We start from the raw sequence: 23,250 nt of genomic DNA on the forward strand, positions 1-23,250 counted from the left end.
GTGTACAACGTAATGATTCAATATTTGTATATATTGCGAAATGATTACTGCAATAAGTCAGGTTAACATCCATAATTTGATATGTTTTGACATATGTATACACTCCTGAAACTGTCCTCAGAATCAAGATACAGTGCACATCCATCACCCCCAGTGTTTCCTTGTACCTCTTTGTCATTCCTCCCTTCAGCCCCTAGGCAACCACTGATCTGATTTCGGTCATTACGGACCAGTTTGCATGTTTTAGAGTTTTATGCAAATGGAATAATACTGAAGGTACTCCTTTTGTCTGGGCTTCTTTTACTTACCGTAATTATTTTGAGATTCATGTATGTTTTGCATGTATTATGAGTTCATTCTTTTTTATCGGGAAATATTATTGATTTGATTATCAATAGTAATCAGTTTGATTTTCCATTCACTTGTTGATGGGTATCTGGGTTATATCCAGTTTGGGGCCATTACAAATAACGCTGCCAGGAACATTCACATACAAGTTTCGGTATAGACATGTATGCTTTCATTTCTCTTGAAAAATACCTAGGAATAGAATGGCTGGATTATATGATAGGTGTATGTGTAACTTTTTTTTTTTTTTTTTTTTGGCACACGGGCTTAGTTGCTCCATGGCATGTGGGATCTTCCTGGAGCTGGGATCGAACCCGTGACCTCTGCATTGTCAGGCGGATTCTTAACCACTGCGCCACCTAGGAAGCCCTGTGTAACTTTTTGTTTGTTTGTTTTTAGTAAACCAGGCTTTTACTGCTCACAGGGTCATTTCTGAGATGCAAACAATTTTTCCCTGTATTCCCCCACGCAATCTGGGCTGCCACAATCAGACAGACAGAAAGTACCAGGACACTTTTTTCTTGAATCTGTAGTGGAAACCTTAGCAGCAGACAGCAGTGTGTAACTTTTTACGAATCGGCCAAACTGTTTTCCAAAGTGGTTGCTCCACTTTACATTCCCACCAGCAATGTCTGAAAGTTCCAGTTCCTCCACAGCCTCACCAACACTTAAGATGGCCAGTCTTTTAAAATTCAGAATGGACTATATGAGATTTGAATCAAATAAATGAGAATTTGTTTGGATTTCTAATATTTCTCAACTTAGTAGGTGAAAGGTGATATCTTACTGCATTTTTCTCTGATAACTTATGGCTTAGAGCATCCCTTTAAATACTTGTAAGCACTTTGGCTTTCTTTCTTTCCTTCTTTCCTTTTTCTTTCTTTCTTTTTTTATTTTTGCAAAGTCCCTCCTGGTATTCTCTGCCTGTTTTCTCTTAAAACATTTTTCTTGTTGATTGGCAAGACATTTAAACAAATAATATCAGTTTTTTGTCAGATTTGGACATTGCAAATATTTTCTCTTGTTCTGTCATCTGCCTATTAATTTTTCTTTGGTGAACTTCACTTAACAGAAATCCTTAAATATGGTGTAATCAGAATGACCAATTTTCCCCTTAGGATTTGTGATTTTGAAATTTTGCGTATGTTCTTTTCCATTTCTGCATCACAAATTTCTCTTTTCTCCCAATAACTTTATATTTTTTTTAAATAACTTTATAGTTTTACACTTCACACTTAGGTCTTTTTAATCCATCTAGAGTTCATCCTTGTTTGGGTGTTAGGGATTCAATTTATTTTTTTCATATTGAGCCACATTTACCACATTTACTATATATAGAGTGTCTGTTTGTCTCTGGTATTCTGTTCCATTGGTGTATCTGTTTGTTCTTGCACTAATGCTATACTGTTATTGTTGCTGGATGCTTTGTAGCAAGTTAAAATTTCTGGAAGGGCAAGATCCCTCTTGTTACTCTTACCTCTCAGTGTCAACTTAACCATTTGTGTTTTGTTTTGTTTTGTTTTGTTTTGTGATTGCTCCACACAATTTGGGGGTAAGCTTATCAAGATCTTTCAAAAATCACCAATTGAATTTTTATTGGTAATATATCAAAATGTAAGTTATTTTGGGGACAACTGATATCTTTATAATGTTAAGTCATCCCATTTAAGAGCATGGACTATTTCTCTACTTATTTAAGTCATCTTCTATGACCTTTAGTAGAAGTAAAATGTTTCTTCCATTGAGGTCTTATGAATACTTGGTTCCCTAGATGCTTTATAATTTTTGTCAGTGATGCATATTGAGTGTTATTTTTAAAATTTACATTTTCTAATAAGTTATTGCTGGTGTAGTAAAATACTCATGACTCTTTTTGTAGGTTGATCTTGTCATACAGCAACCTTGCGGAACATCACTGACAGTTGTAATAGACTCTCTGTTGATTCTATCCAATTTTCTAAGTAGATGATACTATCATCTGCAAATCAGTTTTATTTCATCCCTTTCAATCTTTGCACTAGAGTATTTCTTTCACTTCCCTGAAGTATTTGTCAAGACTTCCAGGACTTTGTCAGACTAAAGGGGTAACAGTGGACGTCTTTGTCCTTTTCCTGATCACAAAAGAGATGAATCTAAAATTTCTTCATTAAGTATAAGAATTTCCTCCCTAATCTTTGTTTGCTAAAAATTCTTATCATAAGTGGATGTTGAACCTTATCAAATTCTTTTTTAAATTATTGATTGAGGTAACCATATATATATATTTTTATTTAATCTATTAACATGTAAATTACATTGATGGATTTTCTAATGTGGAAACACTTGCATTCCTGGGATAAACTGTTCTTGTTTTCACATTTGGTTAAGTAATATTTGATTAATGATGTTTGCATCTGTATTTATAAATGAAATGGGCCTATAATACTTATGTTATCCTTAACTGATTTCAGAGGCAAGAGTACCGTAGCCTCAGAAAATGAGTTGGTCACTTTTTCACTCCTTCACCAGATCCGAACCTCACATGCATTCCAGGCTGAGCCATAGGAAATCATTTGGACCAGGACCCTGCTTCCTAAGCACGCAAAGTATTATCACTCCTATTTCGTAGATGAGGCAATTGAGGCCCAAGAACAAATTCCTGAATGGGATGGAATTGGAACCTGGAATATTTTAACTGCCTTGGGTGTATAACTTCTTGGTCTGACCAGTGAAATAATAACCAGTGACCCATATAATAATGAGTTTTTGAGCAATAATACATAATATTAAAATAACATTGCAAGTTTCCAGAGTTCACTTATTTATCAGTTTTTTTTTTTTCCAGAACTCAGAATATATTTTCCCATAGAAACAAACAAGCTGGTAGGGTTTCCATACCAGGTTGCCTATCTCATATGGTATAGGTCCCCTAACCTGACCCAATATTCCAGTCGAATTTGATCTTTCTAACCCTTCCACTGTGACTTCTGGACTCAACGTCTGTCATCATCCTTATATGCCCAGCCTCTTCTCTGAATGCTCCTTTCTGAAACCTTGCTGTCTTGGAGGACACACTTCCCCAGTAGCCCTTTTTTTTTTTTGCCACACCATGTGGCATGTGGGATCTTACTTCCCCGACCAAGGATCAAAGCTGCATCCCCTTCAGTGGAAGCATGAACAACCAGAGAAGTCCCGGCAGCCTTTCTTTCCTCTTTCTTTCTTTCTTCCTTCCTTCCTTCCTTCCTTCCTTCCTTCCTTCCTTCCTTCCTTCCTTCCTTCCTTCCTTCCTTCCTTCCTTCCTTTCTTTCTTTCTTTCTTTCTTTCTTTCTTTCTTTTTCTTCCTTCCTTTCTTTCTTCCTTCCTTCCTTCCTTCTTTCTCTTTCTTTCTTTCTTTCATTTCTTTTTAAATTTTTGGCTGCATTGGGTCTTCGTTGCTGCACTTGGGCTTTCTCTAGTTGCCACGAGTGGGGGCTACTCTTTGTTGCTGTGCTTGGGGGCTTCTCATTGTGAAGGCTTCTCTTGTTGCGGAGCATGGACTCTAGGCTCACGGGCTTCAGTAGTTGCAGCACATGGGCTCAGTAGTTGTGGTGCACAGGCTTAGTTGCTCCTTGGCATGTGGGATCTTCCCTGACCAGGGATGGAATCCATGTCCCCTGTATTGGCAGGCAGATTCTTAACCACTGAGCCACCAGGGAAGTCCCTCCAGCAGCCCTCTTAATAAAGGCTTATTTTTGCTCCTACTTCATATACCTCAGGGTCTGGAGCTGGAAGTATTGATCTTCAATGCTACTTTGTACCATTATTCTTCCTTTATCCTTCAAAATCCTCAGCCCCTTTGACATTCATCTCTGGAAGTGTATCACCCACTACCTCTAATTGTTGCTGGCCTCTTTCAGCCTGGTCCTTCACCCACATGACTGACAGCTTTAGCAACTGGCTCATCGTCTTCCTCTTTACACCTATGATCTCATCATCGTTGTTATTGACTTCAAAGCCCACTAGGGTACTCCACCGACTTACAGCCTCTCAGCCCTCAGTCTCCTTTCCAGTGATCTTTCTCTTCAGCCCACCCTCAGGCCCCTACCCATGGCTTTGTCATCTCCCAAAACACCCTCTTCCAATTTATTGAATTGAAGCCTCGCACCTCTGATGATCACCTCCGAGCCTTCCAGGTCATCTACTCATGGATCCCCACTCCTTTCACTTCATGGAGACCTTGAAACCATTGACTCAGCTTTTCACTATCCACTGACTCCTTTTTACCTTTACTCTCGTTAATACCCAATTTATATCCATGATCTAGCACATAATTGCTCTCATGCAAACAACTTAAAATCCATTCTCTCTCTCTTTTTCTTTCCCTCCCTCCCTTCCTTCCTTCCTTTCTTCCTCCCCTGCCTCCTTTCTCTCTCTCTCTCTTTCTTTCTTTCTTGGCCATGCTGCACAGCTTGTGGGATTCTCAGTGCCCTGACCAGGGACTGAACCCAGGCCACAGCAGTGAAAGCCTGGAATCCTAACCAATATATATATATATTGGTTAGGATTATACATATATATATTATATATATATATATAGTTTATTCTGGAGACATTTTGATTGTCACACTGGGGTGTGGGGGAGGGTTCTACTGCAACAAATCAATGGAAGTCTAGGGTGCTGTTAAATATCCTGTGATGCACAGGACAGTCACCCATAACAAAGAATTATCTGGCCCCAAGTATCAATAGTGCCGAGGTTGAGAGAGCCCGCTTTAAGTTAATACAAATCTCACAGGGACAACTGTCACGGGGTCTTAGCACTTGCTGTTCCCTCTGCCCATGGCATGGTTCTCCCCTAGCTGGCTCATTATTTAACAGTCTCTTCCTAGAAAGGTCTCCCTGACCTCACTCTGGAGTGGACCCAACCTCATCATATTACCCTGTTTTATTGCCTTTAAACATGCACAATTTGTTTATGTCTTTATTGCCTGTTTCCTCCCTCTAGAATTGAAGTTACCTGAGCGCAGTTTCCTCTTGTGGGTTTTTGGTGGTGTTTTTTTTTTTTCTGGTGGCACCACGTGGCATGTGCAACTTCCCAGACCAGGGATCAAACCCTTGCCCCCTGTAGTGGAAACTTGGAGTCTTAACCACGGGACTACAAGGGAAGTCCACAGTGTCCTCTTGTTTACAGCTGCAGCCCCAGTGTCAAGCATGGTGCCTGGTATATTATCTAGGGGCTCAGATAATACTTGTCAGACAAGTGGATGAAAATCTTGTGAATTTGCAATTTAGTCATTCATTCATCAACTATTTATTGGTGATAAAAGCGAGACACATCTCTGCCCTCTTTGGAACTTATAGTACAGTGGGGAGACTGACATTGAGTAAATAATCACATAAAGTAAACAGTTTCCAACCATGATAAGAACTTTGAAAGTAAAGTACAGGTAGCGGTGAGAGCATTTAGCAGGTGATCTGACTCAGTCTGGGGTGGGGTAGTCAGGTCAGGCTTCCCAGGAGAAGTACTATTTGAGCTGATAGCTGACGGATGAGTCGGTTAGCCGGGTAGAGGAAGATTGGGTGGGGGCAGATGGTAGAAGAGCACCCAGGCATAGAGAACAGAGTGCAAAGGCACTTTTGTGGGAAGACAGTACGGTTCAGGAAGCGTGGCTGACGCATAGAGTCTGGTAAGCCATAGTGTGGCATTTATTTGCCAAATCCAGTGAAGCAATAGGAGCAAAAGAGTGCCATTGGAAGTTTTAAGGATTTTAACCAGGAAGTGATAAGATCTAAGTTTATTTGGAAAAAAAATTTCACTTCCGGATAACAGATTTTAGAAGGACAAGCAGGGAAGCAGGGAGACTGGTTTGGAGGCAGTTCCAGTGTCCAGGCAAGAGGTGATGGTGGCTTGGCCTGAGATGGTCTCAGTGAACTTAGAGAGGAGCTGGATAATGAGAAACACGGAATTTCAGAGCTGGAAAGCACCTTCAAAAACAAATAAACAAAAAACCCACAACCAACTCACCATTAATCAATAGGTTAAAATGAATTATAGATGGCATGAATTATAAATTTAATATAATTAAAATGAATAATAAAGAGTTCACTGAAGTCTGCATTTTACAGAAAAGTAGGTTAATTAGCTGAGCATGAAGGGCCCTTTAATATTTTTATTGAATAAAAGAAGGAAAGACAGGGAAATGTTTGAGAGGGAGGCGCAAAGACGGGAAATGTGAGAGAGTTGAGGTAAAAAATGGAGAGAGAAAAATTAAATGAGAGAGACAGAGTAACAAAAGTGTGTGAGCCTGAGAGATGTCAGGAGTTTGGAGGAGAGGAAGATTAGGAGGAAACTGGACAAGGGGGTGGCAGTAATATACATTCACGAAGATGCAAAGAAAGGTTATACTTGGTGATGCTGGACTCCAAGGGGGCTGGAGATAGGGTACGAAGGTAGACTAAAAGAGGGGGGAGTAAAATAGGAAGTGGAAAAGACAGGAAAGAGAGATGGTAACAGATAAGGGAGGAACGAGTAAATGGGGGATGCTTGGAAGAGATGTCTGGAGAAAGGATGGGGCCATAGCTCGGGGAGAAAGAGAGGAAAAACCTGAGGGTGTGCTGGGAGTCTGAGGGCTGAATCAAAGGCCACATTAGAGCCAGATGTTCTGGAGGACAGAATGGTGAGAGGGTGCAAGAGGGTTCACAAACAGGCAGGTCCAGGCTCAGAATGAGGGAGAAAAATGTGTGCAGGCCTGGGGGAGGAGGAAGAGGGAAAGGTGGAGGACAGGTTGGAATGACTCCAAGGGAGGGGAATGATGGGTGTGGCCAAGACTCTGACCCAGGCCTTACCCTGCTCCCACCCTCTGCTGGCTCCTGGCCGCAGCGGTTCCTTCCTTCTGCTACAGGGACGCTTGAGGCGGGATGGGATAGAGACCACTGGGAGGTGGGGTGCCAAGGGCCCTGCCATTAAGTCATGTCAAGCAGGGATCGGAACAGGGGGCCAAGGAGATGGGGGGGGGGGCGTGTTGGGGCGGCATGTCTGGAAGCCAGGTGTGTTTTTGAGGGCGACAGCGGCGAGGGGCGGGTGGGTGGCTACGCGATGGCTCTGGCGGTGGAGACTCCAATAAGGCTGGTGAAGCGGGGAGTTCTGAGGGATTGGAGCCGGAGCCCCTGAAGCTGTGATCGGCTAGGAAAAGAGACCGAAGAGAAAAAGAGAAGAGCCGAGGGTGGTGGCGAAAGTAGGGCGGGACAAAGAGCGCCCAGAGTAGAAACCGAGAGTCCCTGAGCAGGGGGGAAAGGCGGAGCCAAGGCTGGTCTGGGTCATCCCCCCGCTCCGGCCCCGCCGCGTTCCTGGCGCACCTGTCGGGGAGAGGGGAAGGGACAACCTGGTGCCCGAGGGACCTCCAGTCCAGGGGGGCTTACTCGGAGCTTGGGACTCGAGAGAAGACTCCGCCTCCTCGCCTCCGGCGGTCCAAGGCCGGCGAGTGAGGGGGCGTGACCCTGGTGCTCAGGTTTCTTCCTCTTCACCTGGGCAGGGAGGGGTGGGGGCCAGGACTTCCGGCTCAGGTGAGTGTCCCTTCGGTGACGTCAGGTCACCCTCGGCCGCCCCTCCGGTCCCTCCTCTCCTCGCGCTCCCGGTGCCCGCGGGGGCGCGCCCCCGACGCCCTACATATACTCAGGTGCGCCGCACCTGTCCGCCCGCACCTGCTCCTTCACCGCGGAGCGACCTCTTCGCACAGCAGCCTCGGGCCGACAGCCCAGGATACTTTGGGGACTTCCAGCACCCGGGAGCGCGCCCGTACGGCCCCTCCACCTTTGGTTTGGGAAGGGTCGCGGAGCGCCGGAGGGAACCGCCGGGCCTTCGAGGATCGCTTTTGTCGGCCACCAGTTCTGTTCCCGTTGCTGTGAGACCCTCGCCCCGCCGGAGGGGTCGATTTGTGTTTACTTCGGTGACAAGATCTGCAAGCACTCGACCCAAAACTTTTTGGCCTCTTTGGGTGACTTAAAACTCGCCCTCCCGGCGCCCCCCGTCTTCTCTGAGGGCGGAAATGGCCAATTCGGGCCTGCAGCTGCTGGGCTTTTCCATGGCTCTGCTGGGCTGGGTGGGCCTGGTGGCGTGCACCGCCATCCCGCAGTGGCAGATGAGCTCGTACGCGGGCGACAACATCATCACCGCCCAGGCCATGTACAAGGGGCTGTGGATGGAGTGCGTCACGCAGAGCACCGGCATGATGAGCTGCAAAATGTACGACTCGGTGCTCGCCCTGCCCGGTAAGGCCGCGGGACCGACGGGGCGGACGCGCTCGGGGCCCGGGTCGCGGGGTGGGTGCGGGGCCCGGCCCGAGGCCCCACGGCGCGACGCCTCGGGTTGCCGGGGAGCCGGGGCGCAGAGGAGGAAGCGGAAGCGGTCGGGCCGGGGCCGTCGCGGGCCTCGGTTCTGGGGCCGCACGTGCGCGCGTCCGGGGCCGGCCGCGGCCCTCTTCGCCCGCGGACGGGCCTCGTCTCCGGGCTCGGCGGCCCCAGCCCCTCGCTGGAAGCCGAACCCTGGGGCGGGGCCTTCCCCTCCCCCCACCCCGAGGAGGCAAGGGCCTCCACCATCTCCCGCCCTTTTCTCGGACAAAAGGCGGCGGGGGCTGGAGGCCGCGGGGTCGAGTTGGGGGCTGCGGGGTCGGGCCGAGCGCCGAGGAGCCGTGCACCCTGTCAATCCTGGGCCGCCGCCTGCGGCTTCTAATCTTATCGGCCGATTAGCCGAAGCCACAAACCGTGGCCTCGATAGTGGGGTCAGAGCGGGGATCTGCGGGCGGCGCCAGGGCTCCGGCACCGCTTCCGGGGCTCAGGCCACCACCTCGGTTTCTCTTCGAGGTCCCCTTTCACCCTTCCCCCTCCTCGGGGCAGTTTCATCGAAACCCTGGCGCCCCGGGCGGATCCTAGAGCCGAGAGGGCGGGGCGGAGCGGGAAGGCCGCGGAGTCGGGAGGGGCGGGATCCACCCGCTCGGGCCCGGGACTTGGGCGCCGAGGGGGCCTCAGGCTGGCGGCGAGTGGGCGCGGCCGGCGACTTTGAGGCTGGAGCCGTCCGAGGGCCGCTGGCATTTCCAGCAAGGACAGCATCCTTCCCCCTTTCCCGCAGCGGCCTTGCAGGCCACCCGAGCCCTAATGGTGGTCTCTCTGGTGCTGGGCTTCCTGGCCACGTTCGTGGCCACGATGGGCATGAAGTGTACAAACTGTGGGGGAGACGACAAAGTGAAGAAGGCCCGTATTGCCATGGCTGGAGGCATCATTTTCATCTTGGCAGGTGAGCAACAGGTCCAAGGTGGGCCCAAGGACTCTCTTCTTGCCCGTCCTGGAGGGGTAAGGGTGGGCACGGTGCTGGTTTGCAGGGGGCTGACAAATACCTGAATCCTCATTCTTTCACCAGGTCTTGCTGCCTTGATAGCTTGCTCCTGGTATGGCCACCAGATCGTCACAGACTTTTATAATCCGTTGGTCCCCATGAATGTGAAGTAAGTATGAGAGCCCTGCCTTCTAAGGGGTCTGGGGTCGGGAGAGGCAGGCCAGAGTTTCTGACCTCAATCCCCTCTCTCCACAGGTATGAATTTGGTCCTGCCATCTTCATTGGCTGGGCAGGGTCCTCTCTGATCCTTCTGGGAGGTGCACTGCTCTCTTGCTCCTGTCCTGGGAGTGAGAGCAAAGCTGGGTACCGTGCACCCCGCTCCTACCCTAAGCCCAACTCTGCCAAGGAGTACGTGTGAGCTGGGACGCCCTTGCCCCAGCCTGGCAGCCTATATGGCTGCCCCGAGACATCTGAAAGAACCTGGGGCAGAGAGCTCAGCCTGTGGGCGGGGTGCCTGCGGGCACCCTAGCCCAGCACACCATGTACAGTTCTCAGGGGTGTTGGGGGTGGGGGGAGACAAAAAGGGGAGGGTGTGCCTTTTGTACAGTAATAAAAATATGTTTTGGAAAGTAGGCTTTTTCCCTCTTCGGGGCATCTGCTTTCTTCCACCCCAGATCCTTGCAGGGAGCCTAGAACCTACAGTGTACCTACTTCAGTTAAAAAAATGTATTGAGCACCAGTGGTGTGCAAGACTATCCGAGCTCCACCATTTCAGTCATTCAGTCCCCATCACTTTGACTATTGACTCTAAACGACTCAGGTGCTTGGTTTCCCTCATCCACTCCCAGCCTCCAGTCCCATCCACTTGCAACTCCTGCTTAAATAACGAGCAAAGAGCTTTTGTTTTTAATTAAAAAAATAAAGATTTTATTAGGCTTGGGGGGTGGTGGTGTCACCTTCCCTTATGCCCCCATCCCACTTTCTCTCACTGGAAGTTGCTCCCTGGCTCATGGGTCACAGGACAGGGCCTCCACAGACACAGGAAACAAAGACGGGGCAGAGGGAAGCTAAGACCAACACAAATAATGGGAGGATGGTCATGGGCCCAAGGTCTCCCTCGTCCCCCTCCAATTACAGTCTAGTCAAATCTCGCCAGTCAGACATCTAAGTCATCATCTGGGTCTTCTTGATCCAGATCATCGTAAGCATCTGGCTCATAGAAGATGTGGCTGGTAGCCTGGCCTGGCCCAGGGCGCAGCAGAGCCTGCTGTCTGACGAGAGAGAAGGCGAGAATTGGTGCCGGTGAGGGTGGGTAACAGGTCATGTCTGGATACCCTCTTTCCTTGTGACAGAGACTTCCTCTTTGGCTTCCATGTTTTCTTGGTCTAAGTCCCTCTGTCTGACCTCGTTTGGTTAGCACTAAAGCACCACTTGGTACAGGGATAGATATTCTTATACTGTTCTCATAATACCCTAAGTTCTTAGCAGCTTGAGGGTAAGGATGCTGCCGTAGTCTTGCCTCACCCGCCCACACACTGGGCACAGAACAACAGGCATCCACTAAGCCCTTATTAACCTGCCTCAGTCATATCCATCTAGCTTCCTGTCCTCTCAGCATGGCTGCCTGGAGATAGGGCCACTTCCCCAGGGTCTGGTCTGGCTCAACCCAGGCCCAGATTACTCTGGGGACACCTGTGGAGCTGGGGCCCAAGGCTCTAAAGGAGAGAAAAGAGACATAAAGCCCTTTGCCATTGCTGGGGTTTGGGTGGGTAGAGAACCACTCCCCAGACTTGCCTCTGGAGGTGGACTTCAGCCCTTTTAAAGTCTAAGCGGTTAATCAGCAACCTGCTGTCGCCCCACCTCTTAGGCTCAGATGCTGGGCTCAACTCAGGGACCCGGGCACTGAGGCCTGAACCTTACTTTTCCGAGCTGAACTGGAAGGGCAGGGTCAGGCTATCTTTGGCTTCTCTCTCTTTCTTGGACAGGCGAAGGTTAAAAGTCAAATGAGCCGTGGGGTCCACCTGTAGGTACAAAGGATGCTGCCACTCTTCCCCATCACTGGAATCCCTGGCCCCACCCCCAACCTCTGCAGTCTTTATCCCCCTCTCTCCTTTTTCCAGACCCCAAACTCCATCCCCTTGTTCCGGCCCTGGCTCTTAGATACCGAGGAAGTATAAGGATCTGGGTGGGGCTGGGACTCTAGAGGCAGCCCCCCTTGGAGCTCCACACTGAAGTCAGGAAGGACAGAGAACCGCTGAGTCTGGGGAGAAAAAAGAAGAGTATTAAAAAGGTTTTTTCTGTCTTACTGAACAAACCAGAGCATCAGGGCCTGCCACCCCAGCTCCCAGCCACCTATGTAACTGGCTGCTTCCGGGCTCTTGCTCTCCTTTTTCATTTCCTGGAAGGCAATGTCTTTCATTGGCTAAGCTCACAGGATCCGAGCTTTCCAGGCTACAGGAGGGGGATAATTAAACAATCTGCCGCACAGGGCAGCTGCGGGGATATAGCGACGGAAGTGCTCCGTCGCATCAGCCATTTCATGGACCTCCTCTCTGTCTGCACCACCTCAGCCCTCCTGCGCTTCTCCTGACCTGCTGGGTGGGCCGCTGTCGGGGCCTCCGACAGAGGATGTGGGCCGAGGCCTGGCCCATTGTACCGCTCAGGGTCACCTCGGTCTGAGCAAGGCTGCTCAGTGCTCCCAAGGGGCCTGGGCCATGAAGCTCTTCATGCAGCAGGCCCAGCACATGCACCAGCTCTCCTGAGGAGCCATCACCTGGAGCAGGACAAGAAAGGTGGTGCATGAAGGGCAGTAGAGAGCATTTGGGGGAAGGCCTGGGATCAAATAGTGAAGAGGAAGAAAGGAAGGAGAGGCCTGCATTCCCTCAGAGCTCTACCATGATCTTGACTGACCTTGGCCAGTTTCACCGCCCTGCTCTGACCTCTTTCAGCCCTCACCGTTAATACACTTTCTTATTCCAATGCACATCGAATCAAGGCACCGCTCTGACCTCAATCCTCAGGGGCGCCTCAAGGCCTTTAGGATGGAACTGACGCTTTCAGCATCTGTTCTCTGCTTGCTTTTCACCCTCATCTCTTACACACTGAACTACTTGCAGTTCCTGGAACTTGCCAAGATCCCAGTCAGTGCCTGAGATCCCCTCTCTTCTTCCCTCCCTAGCAGCATTTACAGTGTCAGGCACTATACTAAATACTTGCATTTTTAGGTTGAACCGTATGAAATTGCTGACATTTGATCATATCTGACCTACAAAAACAGCAATTCCAAGTGGTTCATCCTAATACTATAAACTTCCTCCTCCCTCAACTTTTACAGATGAAACCGAAGCACTGTGAAACCAAGTACATGTACACCAAGCTGGGTATCAGACTCTAAAGCCCGTTCTAGTACCCACTGTACTTTAGGGCTAGTCTCAGTGCCCCCAGCTGGACAAACTGGCCTGGCTGCTCCCATGCTCTTCAAGACATTCCTTCCTTAAGGTACTTTGTGCATGTTACTTTATCATCATGGTCCTTATCAGACTATCTAGTAATTGCCTGTTTACTTGTCTGTACCCTTTATGGGACTCTGAGCTCCTAGAAGGCAAGGACCTAACTATAGTCAGCCTTTATTGTTCCATTATCTAAAATTGCACCTGACACTGTATTTAATGTTTGTTGAATGAATGAATGAAATGAATGAGGGAAAAAAAAAAACTTGGAAAAGAAAAAAATAGTGATTGGTAGATGGTATTATGGAGAAACTAAGAACTAAAATAAAGGTCAAAGAGATGGAAGAAGGCCCGACTGGAGATCCCTGATATGTTTCCTGTTAGGGTGGAAAGGGGCACATTCTTTGGCAGGGGGAATGTAATGGGGGGAAGACGCGAAGGAGGAGTCTCACCAGGGCAGGAGTCCTGACGGCTCAGCGCGTGCAGGGTCTGGCAGAGCGTGGTGCAGGGAAGGTGAAGCAGCAGCCAGCTGAGGGAATCCAGAGCAATGGTGACAGGGCCAAGATCTCTCCTCCTGCACAGGGCCCTCAAGGCTTCCAGGGGCCCCCCAGGAAGGGCTTCCCCAGGCTTTGACCAGTTGAGAGGGTCTCTAAAGAGGTCATGGTAAACCAGCCTGCAAAGGGAAATGGAGAGCCATGACTATACTGCCCTTCCCCGCAATCTCCAAATTCAGCTTCTGATCTTTGTGGCTCTGTTTCTTGGTTTTCACTAATATCCTAAATATTAGTGAAAACTTTTTACTGAGAAGTAGCATCTAGTGATTGAGCACGCAGACTTTGGGTTCAGAGAGCCCTGAGCTCCAAGTTTGGTTCTACTTGTCCGAGGTCACCTAATTGATACGTTACTTCGTCTAAGACTCAGTTTCTTCATTTATAAGATACGAATACCAACCTCCTGATATTAGCACAGGGCTTGACATGTACTAAATGTCAGCTGTCATTATTATCAAATATTTCCTGAGTGGTGCCTAAAGTGTATCATTCTCTGAATGGATAGAGAAAGGAGAGGACCTGAGACATGGTTCCTGCCTGTAGAACAGCTTAGAGAAGGTCAAGAATCAAGTCCTGTACTATTAACTACAGATAAAACAACAATCCAGGAAAAGACACTGGTGTGGATGAGAAATCCTGGGAAAGCTTCACAGTGGCAGAACTTGTTCCCAGACACCTCCTTTCTATCCTCTGCTTCTCTTGTGAATGCCATCTTTACAGCATCACCTCTACTATAACAGTTGATACCAAATTAGGGCAAATGTAAACTACTATTATCCACTTAGCTACCCAGACCAAAAAGTAATCTCTCTTAACCAGCCAGCATAGGTGGGTTCAGAGACTGCCGATTTGGGCGCTTTCCTCTACCCCACTTCACTCTGTAAGTCCTGGAAATTCTACCTGCAAAAGTCCTTTTACATTTGTCCTAAACTCTCCATCCCTACTGCCACTGCCTTAAGCCAGGCCTCTATCACCTCCTACCATTATTCTCTAAGATTCATTGTAACAGGAATCATGTCTGCTTCATTCACTGCTCTAGCCTAGCACAGCTTCTGGTTCACAACTAGTTCTTAACCGGCACTTGTACATCTGAGTGAACCTGCATTACTGCAATAGCCTTCCCACCTGGTCTCCCTATCTCCAGGCTGCCTCCTCCCAACCCATTCTCCACACTTTGGTCACTGTCTTTCTAAGAGGCATGATAATATCACTCTTCTCCCAAATTTTCCTTTTCATGCTCTGTAAGACCTTTTACTATAGGTGCCTCTCTCTGTCTGACCTCAGGAAGCACTTCCATCTCCCATGAACAGGTATGCTTTCCATACCTTCCTAATTTTGCATAAATTGTTCCTTCTGCCTGTAGGACAAGTCGCTATGTAGCCCACAGTTAGCGCTGATGTATGTTGATCACTAGATTCTGAAGAACTCAAAGGCATAACATATGTATTCTTACCTTCCAGTCCAGCCTCTAGTGCTAACTTGTACTGTCGGCCTTTTATTACTCGAGTCCTCTCATCTTCTAGGGTCCCTGCTTTGGATTCTCCAGATACCACTCTTCATCATTCCTCTTACTAAATCCTACTTCTTGAAAGACCCACAGCCATTCAAAGAATATTTAAGTAGCTGCTACTACATATCAGCCTCTGTCCCTGTTGGTGGAAGGGAAGTTCCTCAGCAATAGAGGTTCCAAATCCAATAAATTTCTTCCAGTTTGTACTTACTGGCTGTTGACATTGGAGTCAAAACCTTCACGAAACTCTTCTTCGCTCACTTCACAGCCCAGGATGTGGACTTGCTTCCCACTGAGGCAGAGATGAGGGGGAGTGTCAAAGAGTGAGGCCCCGGCTCCCTTCTCGGGTTGGACAGCGAGACGCTGCGGGATACTCACCACAGTGCAGATTTCTTGATAAGCGCCTTCAAGAGACTGCGCCCCTCCCACTCCACGGAGTCTGGGGAGAGCGAGAGACGGATAAACAGCCTGAGAACACTGAGGTTTTCCCATTCACGAACCGCTAGCGACCTCCACTCCTGGCCTATGACCCACGGCCCTTCCTCTCCACTTCCGCCCCTTGAGCCCTGCTCCGAAGCCCCAGTGCCTGTGACCCTCACCCCGCAGCAGCACCAGGCCACCAAAAGCCAACAGCGACTCCAGCATCTCCAAAACACGTCCTCTCCCTCTTCGGACGCCCTCTGATGCCGTCATTGCCCATTGCCCCGCCCCCTCTACATGAAAAGGGCGGGGCACCCACAATCCCTCCCCACCACTAAGACTTGGCAGAGTCTGGCGAGGTAATTAGGTTCACTATCCCAGGAAGGCTCACGCGGAGCGGCCCCACCTGAGCCCTGGTGCACAGACATAGGGACGACGCCCCTCTACATTTCTGCCGTGACTAGGGCGGGAAGAGCCGTTGGGACAGTTGTCTGTGGGAGGGAGAGGTGGCCGTGCGAGCCCGTTCGACGGTCGGAGCCTAGAGGGCAAGCACGTCACTCCGCCCCGCCCATGCAGTTGGAGGCGGGCCTGCTTCGCCCCAGGCCCCGCCCCATTGCCACCCTCCGCGCATGCGCCACATTGGTGCCTTGTTCCGAGCACGCTCCCCTTTCCTTATCTCCACCCCCAAAGACCGAGTAGGGGGAGCTTCAGTCCCGGTGAAGCGAATACACGTCACCAACGGAAGTAGTGTCATAGGGGAAGAGGAGGGGGGAAGAAAGGAGGAGTGAGCCCTTTGGGCGGTAAAATGGCGCCTGTCAGATTGGGAAATCCAGCTGCAGAGGCTGCAGTCCCGCTCCCCAGCGGCTGAGGCACCCCCGACCTCGGGGAGGGGGAGGCCGCTCCGGTCCAGCCATCCGCGCCCTTTGGCCCCCCCTCCCCTCCTTTCCGGCTCCTTGGCTCAGCCGGCCCGTTCGCCGTCTCCGCGGCCCTTTGCGCGCCGCTGCCCCCGCCCGCCCCTTTCCCGCGGGCAGCCCCCTAGCGCGCCTGCGCAGCGGGCCACCCTCCGCTTCCCCCTTCCCCTCCCCCTTCCTTCTCCCTCCCTCCCTTCTCCCTAGCCCCCTCCCCCACAGCCCCCTCCCCCAATTCTCCATCCCCTTCCCTCCTGGTCTCGGAGGACCCCTTCGTAGCCCGACCTGTCTCGGCCCGCAACCTCCGCGAAGCCGTCGGTGCTACTCCCCGCCCATGTGGGCCCCCGCGGGCTGCCCACGCCTGTCCCCCAGCTCCCCGTTCCGCTGGGCTTTCCCCTCGTCGTGGGTGGCTTTCTGAGCCGCCCGCTCCGTGCCCCTCTCTGCAGCCTCTCCTGCCACTCGGGGCCCCCGTTCCCCCTCCCGGTGGCGGGGGGCTGCCCCCGGGGGGCTGGCGGAGCTGGGCCGCGGGGGCCCCGGGGCCGGCGGTGCCGGGGTCATCGGGATGATGCGGACGCAGTGTCTGCTGGGGCTGCGCACGTTCGTGGCCTTCGCCGCCAAGCTCTGGAGCTTCTTCATTTACCTTTTGCGGAGGCAGATCCGCACGGTGAGCCTGGGTGGGCGCTGTGGCGGGGGGGACCTCTGTCAGCGGTGCTCAAGGGTTTTTGGAAAGTGTCGGGCGTCTGTTTGGGCCTAGGAACCGAGTCCTGGCGGTGGCTTCTACCGCTAGAGAATTAGAGCACCCGTAGCTGGGCATAGGGTGGGATGGGGAAGAGAAAGACCCTTGTAGTAGAACCGAGATGGTGGAGGGGGGCTAGACGGGAAACAGGATTTGGCAACTCTTGGGGGCTAGGGTGGTGGGGTGGGGCACTCTTTAAGAAAGCTGGAGTTGTTGGTAAAGAAACCGAGAGGCGGGGAACACCTGTTTGATGGTAGCAGATCTGTGGATGTGGCCTTGTGAAAGACCCTCCTATTATCTGAAACCTCCGTATGTGTTTAGTCTTATAACAAGGGAGAGACAGGCTCCTGTGCCAAGGGTGGGGGGTGAGTGGGAGGGCGTATGTGACAAACAAGGATGGGAACTTGGGAAAAGCTCTGGGTGTGAAGGAGAAAGCCCCGCCATTCAAATTAAGGGAACTCTTCCAGAAAGGTCTTGAAAACTCATTTCATAGTGTTAGTGTGAATATTTGGGTTTATTAAGACCCTGGGACTAAAAAAAGGTGCGTTTGTGGTGGGCATCTTCAGTTGTGGAAGGGAGCACATTAAAGTTTGGGTGTCCCTATCAAGAGACGGTACTTGTCAGTTGTAAGGTTTGAATTTGAGAGCAAGCTTGTTTCTCCAGGAGGTCCCAACATTGTGAAGGATACTGTGGGGAGTGTGTCTCTGGGTTCCCTCTCCCATAGCTTTCCTCCAAGGTCAAAGCTCCTTAGGCTAACATCATTTAATAAATGTGCTCTGTGTTCTCACTACCATGGGGGAGAATCCTCTGGAGGAGCCTGGGGAGGATTCGGTGAGCGGGGGGTACAGAGGATCTGCAGTCTGTACTGTGGCATACCTCGATAAAACTTGAAGGAATAAAACCAGGCAGGGCCTTGCCTAGGTCAAGGAATTGCCAGAAAGCCCAGAGTGGTAGTGGTGGTTGACTTACTGATTTGGGGAATGGGCCTGGCCTTGGATTCAGTGTCTCCTTTACCAGTCCACTCCTTGCACTTCCTGATTTAGGGTGAGGATTGTTTCTGGGTGGTTATGGTTGTAGGCCCGGCTGTTTCCCTGAGATGAGGGTTAGGATCTAGGAAGAATCGGGAGTCAGAGATGCTGAGATGTGTGTGGAGCTAGCTCCTGGCGTTTTCCTTACGTGTAACCTGCTGTCGTCTCTGCCTGGCCTTGCTCCGAGCATCCGCCCTTCTTCCCCTAACATAGCAGTTTTCTGTTCTGGGTGCAGGGATGGGCTCCAGCCCATCCAGAGACTGGTTCTTTGCAAAATTGCTCTCCTCTGGGCAGCACTGACCCCACAGCCTTTTGTCTTCCCTTCCTTCCTCTCCAATCTGGTTTCTCCCACCCCCTTTCTGGCAGATGCTTAGAGCATTCCCTACATGCCCAGCATGTGCAACCCGAGATAGCAGGGCAGGACACCCGAGCTGTTGCGGCCCTCATCGCAGCCCCCGGCGGGGAAAGGAAGGGCAGATGCCTCAGGATTAGGGGGAGAGGGCCCTTCGCGTTGCAGGTGGGGAGCCTGGTTCTGGTGAGACTTGGGGCCTAGGGATGGACTGTGTGTAGAAGAAAAGAGCAGAGGAGGGAATTGCCAAGCTCCGCATGGGAGAGATCTGAGTTTTGGAAACAGGAGCCTCTAGAGAAAACTTGGAGAAGCTGGAAGGCCGAGGTGTTGACAGCCTTGTCCCTTCCTCACGTCCCACTCACAGCCCTTACTTCACTCTGGCCTTGATACTCTTTCAGTCTGCCTGGTGAGTGGGGCTTTCCAGTGTTCTCTGCCTTGCCCTGGGTACCAGGATAAGGAGGCTGTTCAGAGGGCTGAGGTTCTCTGCAACTTGTGACTTGGCTAGTAGAGACAGAAATGGACAGGTGGCTGGTTAAAATAGGCCTGGTGGCCCCAGCCAAAGGAACTTAGCTGACCTGACAACCCCTGGATTCCCTCATCCTCTCTTCCCCTTAGTGACCCAAGGATCTCCCCTCCTGACTCCTACCCTCTGTCCACTAAGGAGTCTGAGGCTCTCAGCTCCCAACAGGAGGTGATGGGAGTTGTCACAAAGAATTTTTGAGGTGGAGATGGGGAGGGCCATGCATTTCTTTGTTCCACTTAGCAGGATAATATCATGGTTAACGGAGCAGGTTCTTGGGTCCTACTGCACAGTTACAATCCTGGCTCCACCACTTCACTGATTCTAATGTTAAGTGACCACTTCTGCTGTAGTGTTCTAGGAATACAGCCATGATCAAGACAAAATCCATGCTTTCATGGAGTCTTCATTCTAACTGGAGGGGCAAACCACTGAATAAGATCATTCCTAGCTATGTGGTCTTAGGCAAGGTATTTAACTTTTCTAAGCCTTGGTTTCTTCATCCTTAAAATGTAGATGATACTGTTATTATTATTAGAGTTGTTTTAAGAATTAAATGAAATAACCCTAAATACACGATGGTAAATGTATGGGTAGATGCCCATGGTAGATGTTCAACATGTGCTTCCCATTGTTAGTGGGGAAGGTTTCCTCGTCCAGGGTTCTAACCCCCTCTCTTGCTATTCCTAGGTAATTCAGTACCAGACTGTTCGATATGATATCCTTCCCTTATCTCCTGTGTCCCGGAATCGGCTAAGTGAGTATGCTGGCTGGGAAGAACCCTAGGTGAGGTAGGGTTCAAGGTCTTGGCTGAAGGTTGGTTGGTGTTACCCCTTCCCGTTGTGGTTCAGGCCAGGTGAAGAGGAAGATCCTGGTGCTGGATCTGGATGAGACACTGATTCACTCCCATCATGATGGGGTCCTGAGGCCCACAGTCCGGCCTGGAACGCCTCCTGACTTCATTCTCAAGGTGTGTGGGCTGGGAAGTGATGGGATACTCATGTCTGTTATTCTGCTCAGATTCTTTGTCGGTCCCAGAGCATCTTGTCCCTGGCTCCGTCCTTTGGCAGCCTGAAGGAGGGAAGCAGGCAGTGAGGGGGAGGGAGGCAGGGGTGTCCTTTGGGCCTGTGTTGTGGTGCTCAGGACTTCTCCCAGCCCTGCTCTGTTCCTCTACAGGTGGTAATAGACAAACATCCCGTCCGGTTTTTTGTACATAAGAGGCCTCATGTGGATTTCTTCTTGGAAGTGGTGAGTTTGCAGAACTGAAGGCAGCTCTGTGGTGGAGGAATGTTTTAGAGCTCTGGGAGTTTAGAGGATTTGGAGGAAGTAAGGGATCAGGAGAAGTGGGTAAGGGCAGTTTTGGAGAGGGGAGGTTGTAGGATGGTCAGAGAATAGCTTTTGATGGTTTGGGTTCATTTGTTGTGCTGATACAATTCTGTTCTTCCAGGGCCTTCCTGCTCTTTTGTTCTTGCATGTCTGGATCTTAAGGGTGTATGGTGCCTAAGACTGAGTTTGAAGACAGTTTTAGAATTTTGTGTCCTCAGAGACATGCAGTGTTGTTGAAAGGCCTGAATGACTGCGCTGGAGTCTTAGTAACAGGGAACTGTATGTCTGAATGAGTGACCCCCTCTTCTGACACCTTCCTCTTCTCCAATCTGTTTCAGGTGAGCCAGTGGTACGAGCTGGTGGTGTTCACAGCAAGCATGGAGATTTATGGCTCTGCTGTGGCAGATAAACTGGATAATAGCAGAAGCATTCTCAAGAGGAGATACTACAGACAGGTAAGGGGCTAGAGTCCAGGTCTAAGAGTGAGGCTTGGGAGGCAGGCCATCAGGGAGGGACCCGAGTTTGAGGCAACTGCCCTGGAATGGGACCTTCTGAGGGTGTGGGGGAGGCGTGTTGCGTAATCCTGTTTGTGGGAATTGGCTGCCTGTGGGCATCGTTGGGATTGGGGGAGCAATCACAGAGGGCGAGTCTCCTTTTGATGCCCAGCTCACCCTGCCTTCCAGCACTGCACTTTGGAATTGGGCAGCTACATCAAGGACCTCTCTGTGGTCCACAGTGACCTCTCCAGCATTGTGATCCTGGATAACTCCCCAGGGGCTTATAGGAGCCATCCAGGTATGGGGTGGGGGGGCGGGGGGGGGTGAGTCTGGCAGGACTAGGAGGTGCTTCTGAGGAGATATTTTGAATGCATAGAGCTGGGATTTCCTGGTTTACAGTAGGTTAGGATGCAAGTTGTTTCTCTTTTAAATGAGATCCCCCCTCCCCGCCAATATCCATTTCATACATCAGATTTCTCATATCAGATTTGCTTCAGGTAAGACACAGGCAGTAAGTTTGACTAGAAGCCTCACCCTAGTAAGAGATAGGGCTATTAAAGTTTAGTTTTATTTTGGGGAATAAATCAGGAAGGCGTTACTTAGGTCATTACATTAAAGTAATGATCCCCGCCTCTAAATAAAAGGAAAAACACCCTGTCTCTCTCTTGAATCCTTTGTTTCTCCTCATGTGCCTTTTCACCCACCCTAGACAATGCCATCCCCATCAAATCCTGGTTCAGTGACCCCAGCGATACCGCCCTTCTCAACCTGCTTCCGATGCTGGATGCCCTCAGGTAAGGAAAGCTAGACACTTAGATTTCTGAGGAGAGGAGCGGGTGGGGGATCCCAAGAAGGAATAAAAGTTTGTCCTGTTTTACTTACTTATTTCTTTTCCTTTAAGAATATAACTTTTGAACCCAGGTCTTCTTAAAACTCATCACTTCTAGGCATTGGGTTTTGGGCAAACTGAATCTCAGTCTCATGTGAAAATGGTGATCCTTTCCGCCCCACATCTTCAGTGAGGCTGCCTTATGCTAGTGTCAGGATATCAGCATAAGAACTCTACCAATGCAAGTTATTATTGTCCCAGGTTCACCGCTGATGTTCGTTCTGTGCTGAGCCGAAACCTTCACCAACATAGGCTCTGGTGACAGCTGCTCCCCCTCCACCTGAGTTGGGGTGGGGGGGAAAGGGAGGGTGTGCCCTCGGGATGCCGTCTGATGCCCTGTCCACTGGTGAGGACTGCCTGGGCAGGTCTGCCCCTCCCACCCCTCTCTGCCCTGGGAGCCCTGCACTCCGTATGGAGTCTGGATGGACACAAGGGCCAGATTCTGAAGCAGCCTCACTCTAACTTCACGTTCGCACTCCCTGGATACCCCAGACTGGGACATAAGCGGAGGCCTAGGAGAGCCGCAACAGTGTCTGGTGGAGAGACAGGACTGGCCAGAGTGAGAGACAGACATTCGGTAATCCGGGAGGCTCAAAGAGAAGCCAAGCCAGCTTTGTTGTGATTTGTTTTTTTTTTTAAAAAACTCTTGTACAAAACTGATCTAATTCTTCACTCCAAGGGCTGGGCTGTGGGTGGGAAACTGGGATTTTGGGCCACTGGATTTTCCCCAAACTTGTCCCCTCCCTTACTTTCCCTCTATTTTCCCTTCTTCCCTCAGACCTGTAACCAGCTTTCTCTCTCTTTTTTTCTTTCCTCTCTTTTAAACCATGCATTATAACTTTGAAACCAAAGCTGCCCTAGGTCCTTCTCTGGGGTTTTGGGAAATAAAGGGAGGGGTCTTTGTTCACACCCACCCTATCCCCTAGACAGAGGGGAAAGAGCCTGCTGTAGACCCGAGGAGTAGGGGGAAAGGTGATGTTGGCTTTCCTTGGTGGGAAGGGTCTTAGTGATAGGATGGGCGCCCTGGCGGAAAGTGAAAGGACAGCTGTGTGTCCTGAGGGAACCTGAGCGTCAGGACGGAGAAATATGAAAGGAAGAGAGACCTGGACGCCGGGGGGAAAAAAAGGCCGCGCGCTTTGTCTGGGGAACTGACGCTAACAAGCTAAGCAGGCGCTGCCCTCAGCGGCGGGTGCCCCAGGCCAGCGGCGGGCAGGCCGGGCCCTGCGGCCCAACCTCCCCAAGCCCCAGCCGGCCCTACTTCCTCGCACCCGCCACGTGACGCTCCGCCCTTCTCCGAGATCACATGATTTTTTGGTACACAGTGGCAGTGTTCTTCCGCGCTGACGTAGTCCTTACCTTTCCGGACCTCCTCTCTAGTCCCTATTGGTCCACTCATTCCTGGAACTTAAGCGTTCCGTACGTTTCTCCAAACA

The 23,250-nt window shown here is 50.5% G+C and overlaps 3 protein-coding genes across 6 annotated transcripts; 2 read left to right on the top strand and 1 right to left on the bottom strand.

The window, feature by feature from the left end:
* Positions 1-7,919: 7,919 nt before the first annotated feature.
* On the top strand, positions 7,920-10,266 carry CLDN7 (claudin 7). The gene is made up of 4 exons (XM_057715859.1): positions 7,920-8,574; positions 9,431-9,595; positions 9,719-9,803; positions 9,890-10,266. The coding sequence occupies exons 1-4, from the start codon at positions 8,352-8,354 to the stop codon at positions 10,050-10,052; spliced, it is 636 nt and encodes a 211-aa protein (XP_057571842.1). The 5' UTR covers positions 7,920-8,351; the 3' UTR covers positions 10,053-10,266.
* A 277-nt stretch (positions 10,267-10,543) lies between these two features.
* Positions 10,544-16,100, bottom strand: ELP5 (elongator acetyltransferase complex subunit 5). Of its 3 annotated transcripts, none has more exons than XM_057717139.1 (8): positions 15,971-16,100; positions 15,523-15,583; positions 15,356-15,436; positions 13,536-13,756; positions 12,226-12,407; positions 11,799-11,894; positions 11,555-11,655; positions 10,544-10,905 (listed from the first exon to the last, which is right to left on the bottom strand). In XM_057717139.1, the coding sequence occupies exons 1-8, from the start codon at positions 15,990-15,992 to the stop codon at positions 10,791-10,793; spliced, it is 879 nt and encodes a 292-aa protein (XP_057573122.1). In that variant the 5' UTR covers positions 15,993-16,100; the 3' UTR covers positions 10,544-10,790. The 3 variants fall into 3 exon arrangements, with proteins under 3 accessions (XP_057573122.1, XP_057573121.1, XP_057573123.1); XM_057717138.1 differs by lacking the exon at positions 15,971-16,100 and adding an exon at positions 15,744-15,962; XM_057717140.1 differs by lacking the exons at positions 11,555-11,655; positions 15,971-16,100 and adding an exon at positions 15,744-15,964.
* A 227-nt stretch (positions 16,101-16,327) lies between these two features.
* CTDNEP1 (CTD nuclear envelope phosphatase 1) lies at positions 16,328-22,668 on the top strand. 2 transcript variants are annotated; one of them, XM_057715404.1, is made up of 8 exons: positions 16,328-17,136; positions 19,796-19,862; positions 19,957-20,075; positions 20,282-20,353; positions 20,770-20,886; positions 21,115-21,226; positions 21,638-21,722; positions 22,019-22,668. In XM_057715404.1, exons 1-8 carry the CDS (start codon positions 17,035-17,037, stop codon positions 22,077-22,079), a joined length of 735 nt encoding a protein of 244 aa, XP_057571387.1. In that variant the 5' UTR covers positions 16,328-17,034; the 3' UTR covers positions 22,080-22,668. The 2 variants fall into 2 exon arrangements, with proteins under 2 accessions (XP_057571387.1, XP_057571388.1); XM_057715405.1 differs by lacking the exon at positions 21,115-21,226.
* The last annotated feature ends 582 nt before the right edge of the window (positions 22,669-23,250 follow it).

This window comes from Hippopotamus amphibius, chromosome 17, assembly GCF_030028045.1.
Source record: "Hippopotamus amphibius kiboko isolate mHipAmp2 chromosome 17, mHipAmp2.hap2, whole genome shotgun sequence".
Taxonomy (NCBI): domain Eukaryota; kingdom Metazoa; phylum Chordata; class Mammalia; order Artiodactyla; family Hippopotamidae; genus Hippopotamus; species Hippopotamus amphibius.